At 49.4% G+C, this 14,133-nt stretch overlaps 1 protein-coding gene across 1 annotated transcript in view; it reads left to right on the top strand.

Annotated features, from left to right (window-relative positions):
• The window catches only part of LRRC24 (leucine rich repeat containing 24), a 184,162-nt gene that overhangs the window by 156,261 nt on the left and 13,768 nt on the right, over positions 1 to 14,133 (top strand). Inside the window, exon 2 of the mRNA XM_075581224.1 lies at positions 12,967 to 13,144. Coding sequence (XP_075437339.1) covers positions 12,977 to 13,144 — 168 coding nt within the window. The 5' untranslated portion in view covers positions 12,967 to 12,976. The remainder of the gene's footprint in view (positions 1 to 12,966; positions 13,145 to 14,133) is intronic.

The raw sequence follows: 14,133 nt of genomic DNA, 5'->3' as shown, positions 1-14,133 counted from the left end.
AACTAGTCCAGGAACCATGGCCCAGGGCCTGCACTATGAGTGGCCAACAGTAGGAGACGCCCAGTACTGAGGAGATGCCCAGTACCCTAGACAGCACCTAGAAAGCACACCACAGAGTACTTGTAGGAACCGTCAGCGAGTTCGGTGCACAAGAAGGAGTTCTGCCTAGCCTGGGGTATGCCATACATCATATTCATGGGTAAAAGCAGTCAGAGAGCAGTCAGAGAGCAGTCAGAGAGCAGTCAGTGTCTAGGAACGTGTTACATAGTAGACACTGAGAGTAGCGCTATTGTGGGCTCAGTGGGCTCACTAAAGATGGTGGCCGCAGATACATGTTCTCTGCGGGGCATGGAGGAGTTAAAAATGTTGACAGCAGCATCATTCACGGCCCAGCAGATAGCAGCCGATCCAAAATGGCGACTCCCGCCAAGCCTAGATCGCGCACGTGCCGCGTTGCAAGCAGGCTGCAAGAGAAATATGGCAAGAGATGTGCAGGGGTTTGGCGCCAAACCCAGATCCCCAGCCAAAAGAGCGGAGCGGCCCAAAAGCCGAAAGCCCACCCACCTGTGCAGTGACTGGCCGACAGAAGAAGCCACGTCATGCAGAGCGAGAGAGTGCCCCTCCTCTTGTTTCCACCAGAGGGAGGGGGCACGACCAGAGCCAATCAGAGTTGTCCTCTCCGGAGAAAGGAGGGACAGGAAGTGAGAGCGAGGAACTTCATTTCTGCCTGACTATTGAAGAGAAAAGAGCTGCAGAACTGAACTGTTCAACCCCCGCGCAAAAGATGGCTGATTTGAACATGACCCCATTTCAGTTCCCAGGAGGCTTCCTGGTTGTGGTGGTTGATGGCCAAGAGTATCTCCGGTGCCTGTGTGTGCATTGCAGGACACCCGGACCGGCCCCGAGCATGACAGCACGATGCCCTCAATGTGGCACGTTCTATTTGTGGCCTGTCGAGCCATGGCCTATGATCAAGACGCCGCGGGGTGCCCCTCCAGGAACCCTAACGGAGGTGGCGGAGACGGAGGAGAAGGCTGTCCTGGTTCCCTGTATCACCGCAGAGGTGGGAACCGAGGCTCAGACAAGCAGAGATGTACCCGAGAGGAGCGCGATCGCAGTGGAGGTACCGGAGCGGGCCCGTTTCGTACCACTACCCACTGGCGGTGCGGCAAGAGATCCAGGTCACTCCCAAGCGGAGGAACCGGTAAAGGCGTCTTCGGAGGAAGGAGATGGCCTATCATCGGTGGCGATGCGCCTACCGGCGAACCACCCCAGCTGTAACAAAGATGGCGGTCCACTTACCAAAGAGAGGGAGCAGACGAGCCCGGACACCCCCCAACGGCGAGTGCTGGTGCGGCCTGAGCCGCGTAGAAGTCCCCCGACGGTGGCGACTCCCCGTGCGGTGGAGATGGGATCCGAGATGGCTCCGGAGGAACCAACGATCACCAGCCAGCAGCGGAGCGGTAAGGAGACACCTCCACCCCCTTACTCACGCCAGGCGAAGACAGCACCTGCAAAGGGCGAGAGAGAAAGGCTTGTAGCCTACCTGCCCGTCTGCGGTCCGGATGGTCCACCACCGCCCCTTCCGGTCCTCGATGCACTTCCAGTGTGAGACCACAGAGCAGATGGAGATTCCGCGGCCACCAGCGATGATGTCATTTCCTGGTCCAACTGGCGCAGAGGCCCGGAAGCGTTGTTTTCAAAGAGGAGAACTGCCATGGCAGCCGCGCTTGCAACTCTGAAGGCCCAGGGCGTTACCAGAGGAGCACGAAGCGCGCTGGAAAGGGCAAGTCAAAAGATATCCACTGGTCGTGGCATTGCCCGACTCATAGACACTGTACCGGACATTGCCGATTCCCCAGTTACCGCCCCTAGCGCCATTGCCCCGGCCACTGCCCATGCCCTGTCACGTGTTAGGTCACCGGGTCCTAGCGGGGATAAGCTGAGCAAGAACCCCAAATATTCTACGGATTGGAGGGATTGGGAACTCAGTGATGTGATGGGGAGATACCGTATGCTAATGTTATTCGTGTGCCTAACCCTGTTCAATTTTCTCCTGCACCTAGAGGTAGGGCCCGAGGGTCCCATACTACTGCCGAAGCGGGTTCCGTGAGTACGGTAGTGCATAAGATGAACCCCACGATTTACACCAATGTGATAACTAGTAGTAATGGCGCGGGTAAGGCTTTCTAACTTCCCGCCCATTGTGATCTGTAACTTTTACATAATAGGGATGTACTGACCCATACTCCGGCCTATACACCACGCTATTCATGTAAATACTCCTCCCAACACTCCATGCCCGTATGGCATCGCATACTTTGTCTTCGTTATGATAGGCCGCCCTACCGAACTTAGTCCGAAGATATTTCATAACAGCCTTCCAGAGCCAGGTATCTCTCTGCTCCTCTATTTCTTGCATAATGGGCTCAGGTACATAGGGGAACTCATAGCCATGGGATTGCCTCTACCTGGCCACTATGGCCCTGTCTGCTCTGCTGAGCTTGGTCAGCTTCCGGTTACCTGCCCTGCTTGGCAGTACCCAAAACTGAGTCTCCTCTGGGGCTACATCATCATACAGTACAGCGGGACCCTTGGGAATGATTCGCTTTTGCTCAATGTCCCTATACCGGTTATCCAGTTCGTCAGCAACCTCCTGGGGAGAAAAGGTGCCTACAGCCCACCAATGGTCAACTATATGGTTTTTAATGAGTAAGAACTGGGTACGGTCCATACCTGCATGGTACCCTGTAAACATCAGTGCCCACCACTTGTCTTGATGCTCGTATCCTGATACTACACTCGTACCTGTATCCGATTCTGTTTGGGAGGATACACCTGACGTCGCCGCCTCACATTGGTGTAAATGTGGGGTTCACCAATCACATTACATTGGGGTGGTTGCAGGGACACAGAGAGTACCCAGAGACCATCCTGTGGGTGTGCAGTCTGGCGGGAGTTGACTGCGTGTTGACAGCGTGTTGCTGCTGTTGCTGCTACTCTGCTGCTGTGTACAATAAAGAGCTGCTGCTGATTTTTACAAAGACTGACTGAGACTGGAATCTCTCATCCCTGTGTGGGAAGTTCTTTGTAAGGGTTCCACCCCATATCCCAGGGGCTTCACAGAGATGGAGGCGTTGCACCACTGAGAAAGGATGAAGGCATTCACCCCAGAGACCTGGTCCTGTCCTCCCCCACACCATCGCGGGAGACTCAGGGACTTCTGTTGCCAGCAGGTATGCCCCACTCTCAGACATGTAGCCAGACCTTAGTACACCCTAGGGGGTCCGATCTGCGACTGGGGGGGGGGGGGTGGTCTGAGGGCTACATATATAAGAAAAGATAGATGTAGAAAACGTTATCTCCGGGTTAGCCTTCAATAGTAGGTGGCAACCCTGCTCATCAAAGAACTCACCACAACCGGACTTGGAAAAGTGACACCAGACTGCACACATGCTAAAGTGACTGTGGTGGGGTGAAACAAACCAAAATTCATTTCTAGTGTGAAATAGGTGAGTAAATAAATAATATTAATATATTTAAATATATTTAAAGGTGAAGGTGATGCAGCTCATAGAAAAGACAAGGTTTTCACTTGTCTTGAGAGAAGTGGAGAAAAAAAATTCCAAGGAGCAAAAACACAATTCCCATCTCAAAAAAATGAAATAAGAAAGTGCAACAATACATAAGTGAATAAGCACGTAAATATTCCCCTTACATGGAGTAAGTGAGAAAACAGGCTCGGTCAGGGAAAAACACTTCTATGCTGTTATATGACACCACTGCACACCAGGGCAGGCCTAAGGGCCGTTCTATACTATACTGTGTGCGGCCGTGTGCCTGTGCGAACGCGCGTGCGTGTGCCGCACACTTTTTGTGTCTATGCTTTGTGTGTGTGTGTGTTTAAATAAGTTTTGAAATAAATACTTTCATAAATTGTTTATTAACATTGTACACACACACACACACATACATATACATACATACACACATATACATACACACATATACATACATTTCAGCGGCGGTAGCGGCGCAAATTCTTTATTTTCTCCATCCTCTCCCCTGTCAACCGGTTCCACGCTCACTGCCGTGCGCGTGCGCGGCACCATTATAAAAAGGCTGACTAACCTCAGCCAACTAAAACTGCTGCGCGCACGCAGTATAGAACAGCCCTAAGTCAGGTAAGAAAATGCTTTTCAGGTGGAGATTCTTAAATATCCAAAAAAAATTCGAACGGACACTCAATCAGTGGATTCCTTTGGTGTCAGGTCCAGTCACCCTCTTCCCAATAGACTTCACTCTAAGGCTGGGGCCATAGAGGGAGGGAGCAATGCTGAACAGCGCTGACGCTGAGGCTTGCCTGCTGAAGCTGTGCGATTCCATGCACATGCAGGCGAGCCAGCGGGCACGATCGGGAGGCGGGGGGAGGTGGTGGGAGGCGGGGCAGTGACATCGCTGGGCCAATCGCCCGCGACGCACTGACGTCAACGTCACGGCGCCGATGTCACGGCGCCGTGACGTTGACGCTGCTTCGCGCTGATTGGATGTTTTTAGCCGACAGCGCGCTAAAAAACAGCTTGGCTGTCGGCTGAAAAATCCAGAGCCTCAGCACGCCTGCGGACGCTCGCGTGAGACCCCTCTAAAGACATCCTCATTGAGGATGCAGGGGCTCAGCGCAGAGCGTCCGCACGGCTCAGCATGGCTTGTCCATCTATGGACGCAGCCTAAGGCCGGAGGTATAATAAAACACAGTGCCCTTTATTCTCACTCTCTGTATTCAGCAGCACAGTTGAAATCAGCTTGTAGGGTGTCCACCCACAGGATGTCCTTGGACTCACTCCCAGCCAAAGGGCAACAGGAGCAGTCCTAGCTCTTCCCTTATCCCCTGGTGGGATAAGAGGAAACGGTTTCCCTCCGCTCCCCTAAGGGAGGGCCTGAAACTGCCAGAACGCGCGTTAACGGTTCGCATACAGGAACATGTTCGGAACATAAAAAATGGTTTCCTGAAGCATAGTCTCTCGCGCCATTATGCACTTTATCATAATAAAGATCCCTCGTCCTTGACCTTTAAGGGTATTAAATATATAGCCAGAAATAGGAGGGGTGGTGATAGACTAAAAGAACTTTCACGCCAAGAGACCTTCTGGATACATAAGCTTAATACTATGTATCCTGGGGGTCTAAATGAGGACATTGACATTTGGTCCTTGTACTGATCCTCTAGCCATCCCCCTAGATAATCAATGTAATTTGGTTCATTCCCTCTTTCATTTATTCGAAAAACCATTTTATTTGGTCTATATACCACATATATATTTTATATATTTTAATAATTTTTTGTGCTTTGTATTTGATCCTAATTTTAATCTATTGGTATTTGTTTTATATTATGCTGATTTTATAATGCTATTTTCTTCTTCTGCCAGCTCATTTCGATTAATACCATTCATATTATGTGTTTATTAATGTTGTTCTATATTCACTGTTCCGTTTTTTATATTCAATTTGTAGTAATAAAACTTTATTGTTCAATGTTCTTAGTTAATAGACATAGAAGTGTGGTGCTGGAGGTGCCGCCCGGTTCTCCTCCGATTGGCTGGTGACGTGGGAGTGGCCGACCAATCGGGTGTGAACGGGGAGTATTTCAATAGCCTTTATGTGGTCTTTCTATATCCCCTGATGAAGAAATGCTTACGTTTCGAAACGCGTTGGAAGACTTCTAAGACTTTAGTGAGCTGATTCTATCACATCCGTACAGTACCCCTCTGAAGTAGCTATTACTGTGATGGACCGTGCGACCGAGTGACGTCATCCGAGATGGACGGAGTAGCGGCAGCATACAGTACAGCCCGGATCTATCTCAGTGGAACTGACTTTGTGCTACTATCCTCCTTTATGAAGGACTAAGAGGGTTATTGCTTACCTGGGACCTACCCACCATTTACCCATTCGGCGCCACTGGTGACTGAGCCACAGATCGATCGGGCTGGAACGCCCTGTGGCAGATGTGGAACCCCTCATGTGGAGACCCCATGATATATCAGATGACATCTAAGTAGAGGCGATTCGGCTGGTTGGTGCTTGGGTAATTTGTCCCTTGAAATGCTTCATTAATTCATCCTTGATGTACACAGTTTACTTACCGTTTATTGTGCCTCACATTATATATTTTTAATACACTATGAGCGTTGCGCGCTTTTTTTTGTGTTTTTTCTGTACTAGCTCGGGGGATGTCTGAGCCACCCCCCGCTCTACAGCTGCAGACGCTCTCGTGATTTTCACTATTTTAATTACATTATCACCTTGATCACATCACTTTCACTGGGGTGGTGTATAAGAGTGTTTAAATTGTAGTAGCGCACTGATACCCTGTTTTTTTGTTTTTCCATCAGGTAAGTAAAGCTCTACTTTGTATTTTTGGGGAGTCCTGTTTTTCTTTGTGTATATACTGTACCCACTGTGTGGGTCACACGTACAGGTTATCTTCCTCTGTGAAATGTTGCCCCCATTATTTTTTCTTGCAGAGAAATAAGACACCACCCAGTATTTCCAAAGCCATAACATCCCATATCCTATTTTTATATAGATGAGAGTAGTAGATAGGGGGGGTGGGGGCGGGGTGGGGTAGGTACACTTTGTAGACTTTGCATTTACTCCCTGTTATTAGATGCAGAAGAAGATAATGGAAGCTTCTTGTAACACAGTATCTGGACGGTGTTTATTCAGTCAAAAAGCCTATATATCCCAAGGTGGTAAGATCCAGCTTACAGTATTTATGGCCCTGAACAATATGCCGTGTGGCCGTCCTCCCCGCGCTGGAGAGGAGATCAGCCCCTTTGAAATGCACAGGATTAAATCTTCTTCAGCACAGCATGTTGAATAATGGACTATGGGGAAGACCGGTTATTACATCACAAAGCCGCGGTGACTGCCATGCAAGTGAAAACCCCATTAACATGGGATCACTGTGCGGGAGCGCAGTGAATCCAGGATCTTTGCTCCATTAACTGAATTGATGTGTTGGCAAATTCACATGGGTAGTTGAAAGGTCACACGGGTAGTTGGGTAATTGGGAATGTCACACGGGTAATTGGGAAGGTCACACGGGTAATTAGGAAGGTCACACGGGTAATTGGTAGGTCACACGAGTAGTTGGGAAGGTCACACGGGTAGTTGGGAAGGTCACACGAGTAGTTGGGAAGCTTACACAGGTAGTTGAAAGGTCACACGGGTAATTGGAAGGTCACACGGGTAGTTGGTATGTCACACGGGTAGTTGGAAAGGTCACACGAGTAGTTGGAAGGTCACACGGGTAGTTGGAAGGTCACACGGGTAGTTGGAAGGTCACACGGGTAGTTGGAAGTCACACGGGTAGTTGGAAGGTCACACGGGTAGTTGGAAGTCACACGGGTAGTTGGAAGGTCACACGGGTAGTTGGAAGGTCACACAGGTAGTTGGTAGGTCACACGGGTAGTTGGGAAGGTCACACGGGTAGTGAATAGGTCACACGGGTAGTTGGGAAGGTCACACGGGTAGTTGGTAGGTCACACGGGTAGTTGGTAGGTCACACGGGTAGTTGGGAAAATCACACGAATAGTTGGTAGGTCACACGAGTAGTTGTAAGGTCACACGGGTAGTTGGGAAGGTCACACGGGTAGTTGGAAGGTCACACGGGTAGTTGGTAGGTCACACGGGTAATTGGGAAGGTCACACGGGTAGTTGGTAGGTCACACGAGTAGTTGGGAAGGTCACACGAGTAGTTGGGAAGGTCACACGGGTAGTTGGGAAGGTCACACGAGTAGTTGGGAAGCTCACACGGGTAGTTGAAAGGTCACACGAGTAGTTGGGAAGCTCACACGGGTAGTTGAAAGGTCACACGGGTAATTGGAAGGTCACACGGGTAGTTGGAAGGTCACACGGGTAGTTGGAAGGTCACACGGGTAGTTGGGAAGGTCACACGGGTAGTTGGAAGGTCACACAGGTAGTTGGTAGGTCACACGGGTAGTTGGGAAGGTCACATGGGTAGTTGGGAAGGTCACACGGGTAGTTGGTAGGTCACACGGGTAGTTGGTAGGTCACACGGGTAGTTGGAAGGTCACACGGGTAGTTGGAAGTCACACGGGTAGTTGGAAGGTCACACGGGTAGTTGGAAGTCACACGGGTAGTTGGAAGGTCACACGGGTAGTTGGAAGGTCACACAGGTAGTTGGTAGGTCACACGGGTAGTTGGGAAGGTCACACGGGTAGTGAATAGGTCACACGGGTAGTTGGGAAGGTCACACGGGTAGTTGGTAGGTCACACGGGTAGTTGGTAGGTCACACGGGTAGTTGGGAAAATCACACGAATAGTTGGTAGGTCACACGAGTAGTTGTAAGGTCACACGGGTAGTTGGGAAGGTCACACGGGTAGTTGGAAGGTCACACGGGTAGTTGGTAGGTCACACGGGTAATTGGGAAGGTCACACGGGTAGTTGGTAGGTCACACGAGTAGTTGGGAAGGTCACACGAGTAGTTGGGAAGGTCACACGGGTAGTTGGGAAGGTCACACGAGTAGTTGGGAAGCTCACACGGGTAGTTGAAAGGTCACACGAGTAGTTGGGAAGCTCACACGGGTAGTTGAAAGGTCACACGGGTAATTGGAAGGTCACACGGGTAGTTGGAAGGTCACACGGGTAGTTGGAAGGTCACACGGGTAGTTGGGAAGGTCACACGGGTAGTTGGAAGGTCACACAGGTAGTTGGTAGGTCACACGGGTAGTTGGGAAGGTCACATGGGTAGTTGGGAAGGTCACACGGGTAGTTGGTAGGTCACACGGGTAGTTGGTAGGTCACACGGGTAGTTGGGAAGGTCACACAGGTAGTTGGGAAGGTCACACGGGTAGTTTGGAAGGTCACACGAGTAGTTGGGAAGGTCACACGTGTAGTTGGGATGGTCACACGGGTAGTTGGGAAGATGACACGGGTCGTTGGAAGGTCACACGAGTAGTTGGAAGGTTACATGGGTAGTTGGAAGGTCACACGAGTAGTTGGAAGGTTACATGGGTAGTTGGAAGGTTACATGGGTAGTTGGAAGGTCACACGGTGACACCAGTTTTTTGTTTTTTTTGTTACTTGAATTTTTATTGAATAGTTTTCAAAGATTAGACACCAGTTTTTAATGGCATTTTAACCACTGATCAAAGGCTATTGTAACTAGTCTTCATGCATATAGACATGTGAGGGGAAAAAAGAAAAACGAAAAGATATTTAACAATGTTTTAATTGGGCAAAAGCAGCTGCATATTTTCTTATGAGACAGAATTTACGCCTGCGCGCTGCAAATCGTTACATCTCTGCTGAAGTTTTTTGACAGAAAAATGCACCAACTGCTATTTTGGAGTATAAAAAATGTACCTGAGGTGGGCAACTCCAGTCCTCAAAGGCCACCAACAGGTCAGGTTTTCAGGATATCCCTGCTTCAGCACAGGTGGCTCAATCAGTGGCTCAGTCAAAGACTGAGACAGTCAAAAACTGAGCCACCTGTGCTAAAGTAGAGACTGATTGAGACACCTGTGCTGAAGCAGAGACTGATTGAGACACCTGTGCTGAATCAGAGACTGATTGAGACACCTGCACGGAAGCAGGGACTGATTGACACCTGTGCTGAAGCAGAGACTGAGCCATTCTGTGCTGAAGCAGCGAATGATTGAGACACCTGTGCTGAAGCAGTCTGATTGAGACACCTATGCTGAAGCAGAGACTGATTGAGACACCTGTGCTGAAGCAGAGACTTATTGAAATCTGTGCTGAAGCAGAGACAGCCATCTGTGCTGAAGCAGAAACTGATTGAGCCACATGTGTTGAAGCAGGGATATCCTACAAATCTGACCTGTTGGTGGCCCTTGAGGATTGGAGTTGGCCACTCCTGCCATTGACTATTTCTTTTGAAGCATGCACTACTCTGCGTGCGTGTGGCAGAGTCTGCGTGCCGCGCCCCTGCTGCCGGTGAGAATGGGGGAGCCGGTCACACGCACGGCAGAGTAATAGCTTGCTCAAACACCAGGATGTGCTTGAAACATGTTTCTCTGCACGCGGCTGTTTTATGGAGCGCATCACGGTGGCCCCGCGCGTCCCTCCCACCTCGGTCTCAGTACGCGGGGTGCCTTCGTGTTAACGCCGTGATATATGCATCGCAGGTGCCGTTAATGGCCCTGACAAGGATACTAATAATAGTGGCACACTGATATAGTGAGGCTGTATCCCATTCCCGAGCACCTCCCGGAGAGCTCACAAATCAGCACAATTACTCAATTACTCGCTGTGTACTCCACGCAGCGTTACTGCAGGTACCTTTTTCTTTATTTTTGTTGAAGTGCTTCAGAAAGCATTTGTATAGTTATATAGGAGCAGCACGATCAATATAAGCAGACTGGTACAAGGAGAAAGGAAGGAGAAAAACACAGATTTCATCATTTTTGTTAAATATACAGAAATCGCCCCAATAATAAATACTTTATCACAATAATAAACAGCAAATGGTCACAGTTGACCGTATATTTTGAAATATAACCAATTAGATTGTAAGCTCTTCGGGGCAGGGACTCCTTTTCCTAAATGTCACTTTTATGCCTGAAGCGCTTATTCCCATTATGTGTTAATTGTATTATTTGTTATTTATATGATTATGTCACGTGTATTACTGCTGTGACGCGCTATGTGCAGTAATGGCGCTATATAAATAAAGATATAATACATATAAATGATGGAGAAAGTGCTTTTTCTGTACTTTCCACAGTAGGTGCTGAAATTCTAAACCTCTTGAGATATATTATAGATATAAGGTGACTCGGGGGCACTTTTCTGTATATGCCTCAGGGGCACTTTTCTGTATATACCTCGGGGGCCCTTTTCTGTATATGCCTCGGGGCCCTTTTCTGTATATGCCTCGGGGGCCCTTTTCTGTATATGCCTCGGGGGCACTTTTCTGTATATGCCTCGGGGGCCCTTTTCTGTATATGCCTCGGGGGCCCTTTTCTGTATATGCCTCGGGGGCCCTTTTCTGTATACTGCACCGACACACTTTATTCGAGCAAATACCCAGTATGTACCTGGCAGATACCTGGAATGCGCCGCTCCTCACCTCTGACAAGCCCCGTTGCGTTTGCCTTCCCAGCCTGGGTTCATGCCTGGCTGATGGGCGGCTGATCTGTTAAATGATAATGATTAGGATTTAATAGGCTGCAATGCTTCGCGTGTCTACCAGATGGCATAAATTCATGAATTGTAATGCAGTATATATATATATATACTGTGCAGTATTGCAGCCAGCGGGAATAAAATGCTTCAATCCCTGCCTGGAAAATAACCCAATGCACTCGGGCAGAAAACAGTCACAAACCTCAATACACCCGGGTATACCCGAATTCGTGGGACTAGCCGAGCTCGAATAAAGTGTGTCGCCAGTGTATACCTCGGGCGCACTTTTCTGTATATGCCTCGGGGGCACTTTTCTGTATATGCCTTGGGGCACTTTTTTCGGATGAAGATCCTTATATTGTAAATGTAGATGGAAATGTTTCATCAGAAAGCAGCCTGAATGGCTATATCAGCATGTATATTACCCTACAGAAAAGAGCCCCCAAGGCATATACAGAAAAGGGCCCCCGAGGCATATACAGAAAAGGGCCCCCGAGGCATATACAGAAAAGTGCCCCCGAGGCATATACAGAAAAGGCCCCCAAGGCATGTACAGAAAAGTGCCCCCGAGGCAAGTACAGAAAAGGGCCCCCGAGGCATATACAGAAAAGGGCCCCCGAGGCATATACAGAAAAGGGCCCCCGAGGCATATACAGAAATGGGCCCCTGAGGCATATACAGAAAAGGGCCCCGAGGCATATACAGAAAAGGGCCCCCGAGGCATATACAGAAAAGTGCCCCCGAGGCATATACAGAAATGGGCCCCTGAGGCATATACAGAAAAGGGCCCCCGAGGCAAGTACAGAAAAGGGCCCCCGAGGCAAGTACAGAAAAGGGCCCCCGAGGCATATACAGAAAAGGGCCCCTGAGGCATATACAGAAAAGGGCCCCGAGGTATATACAGAAAAGGGCCCTGAGGCATATACAGAAAAGGGCCCCCGAGGCATATACAGAAAAGGGCCCCCGAGGCATATACAGAAAAGGGCCCCCGAGACAAGTACTGAAAAGGGCCCTGAGGCATATACAGAAAAGGCCCCGAGGCATGTACAGAAAAGGCCCCCCGAGGCAAGTACAGAAAAGGGCCCCCGAGGCATATACAGAAAAGGGCCCCCGAGGCATATACAGAAAAGTGCCCCCGAGGCATATACAGAAAAGGGCCCAGAGGCATATATAGAAAAGTGCCCCCGAGGCATATACAGAAAAGGGCCCCAGAGACATGTACAGAAAAGTGCCCCCGAGACATGTACAGAAAAGGCCCCCGAGGCATATACAGAAAAGGCCCCTGAGGCATATACAGAAAAGGGCCCTGAGGCATATACAGAAAAGGGCCCCCGAGGCATATACAGAAAAGGGCCCCCGAGGCATGTACAGAAAAGGGCCCCCGAGGCATATACAGAAAAGGGCCCCCGAGGCATATACAGAAAAGGGACCCCGAGGCATATACAGAAAAGGGACCCGAGGCATATACAGAAAAGGGCCCCCGAGGCATGAACAGAAAAGGCCCCCGAGGCAAGTACAGAAAAGGGCCCCCGAGGCATACTGTATACAGAAAAAAATTATATGTGCACGTAGCTTCCTGTAAAGGGGTTAAATATTAGAAGATGCCAATGGGACTATGCATTAACCCCTTCAGCGGCAGAAGCCGGCGCCCAACGATCTGATTAATCCTTTGTTATGTGTCCGCTTTTGCCTTTTTTATTATAACTGACTTTTCTGGTTCTGTATTTGTGCAGCAGCTATTTAGATCCGTAATGTTCTGTGTGGTCCAATCTCTCTCCCTCTCCCGGCAGCCGCTGTAATATGGCATCCCTGGACCCCATGCTCATCATCATCGTCTGTTTCCTCCCAACTGTCCTGACGCTCCGGACTCATGGCTGCCCGGCAGAGTGCCGTTGCTACAGCATGACAGTGGAGTGTGGCTCCAAGGGGTTGAAGAGCATACCACCCGACATCCACCCTTCCACTCAGGTATGGGGTTCAGTGTCGCTCTGCGCACGTGGTTGGGTGTGGATGAACCCTATACTTACTGTTATACCCACTTATACTACTCCATCAGGTATGGGGCTCAGTGTCGCTCTACGCATGTGGTTGGGTGTGGATGGACCCTATACTTACTGTTATACTACTCACTCAGGTATGGGGTTCAGTGTTGCTCTGCGCATGTGGTTGGGTGTGGATGAACCCGATACTTACTGTTATACTCCTTATACTACTCACTAAGGTATGGGGTTCAGTAGGGATGGGCGAATGTTTTGGGGCGTTTTGGGTCCTCCGCTGATCGTCCAGTTCCTCTGTTCCGGGGATTTCAGCAGATCGGTCTCAAAAATGGCGATTCGCCTTTTTGCGGATTTGTATTTATTTGAAACACCGACAATCCATCCCGCTGATTGGGCAATCTCCGGACTGATCTGTAAGAATCCAGTCCACGGAATCCATCATCGGATTGTTAAAATCCACCGGCGGGTTGTATCCAGTGGCCGGTTTTGGATTCATCCGCGCGGATTGAAACTGTAACAATCCGTCTATGGATTTTACATGTCGGCATGGATTGTGAATGGCAAATTCGGGAAAATCCAGGGAAACGGGTGGGGACTGGTTCGCCTGTGTCTAGTATTCAGCAATACTGTATATACTGAACATACATCTGAGAAATGATCAGCCTTAGTCTTTTATCTCCAGCACTAATATGCTGGCAGTGAAAATAAAGGCATGGGTGGGAGTTAATTAAGCTGTGATAGTGCCGATCCAGCACTCCCACTCAAGCCAGTTAGCACTATTGAAGGTTAATGAGTCACCCGCATGAACTAGAGGGCAGGATTGACCGAAGGGAATATAGAGGGTAGTGACCTCGTTATTCATCAATGATACCGTTTGAGAACCTCTGCTCTGCGACCTACAATAGTAAAGATAATAACCTCCACGGGTCCTCTTTCTGTTTCAAAATGTGAGCTTATGCC

The sequence above is a fragment of the Ascaphus truei genome, chromosome 2, assembly GCF_040206685.1.
Source record: "Ascaphus truei isolate aAscTru1 chromosome 2, aAscTru1.hap1, whole genome shotgun sequence".
Lineage (NCBI taxonomy): Eukaryota > Metazoa > Chordata > Amphibia > Anura > Ascaphidae > Ascaphus > Ascaphus truei.
The sequence above is the reverse complement of the archived record's forward strand: the minus strand, read 5'-3'. Positions and strand labels throughout refer to the sequence as shown.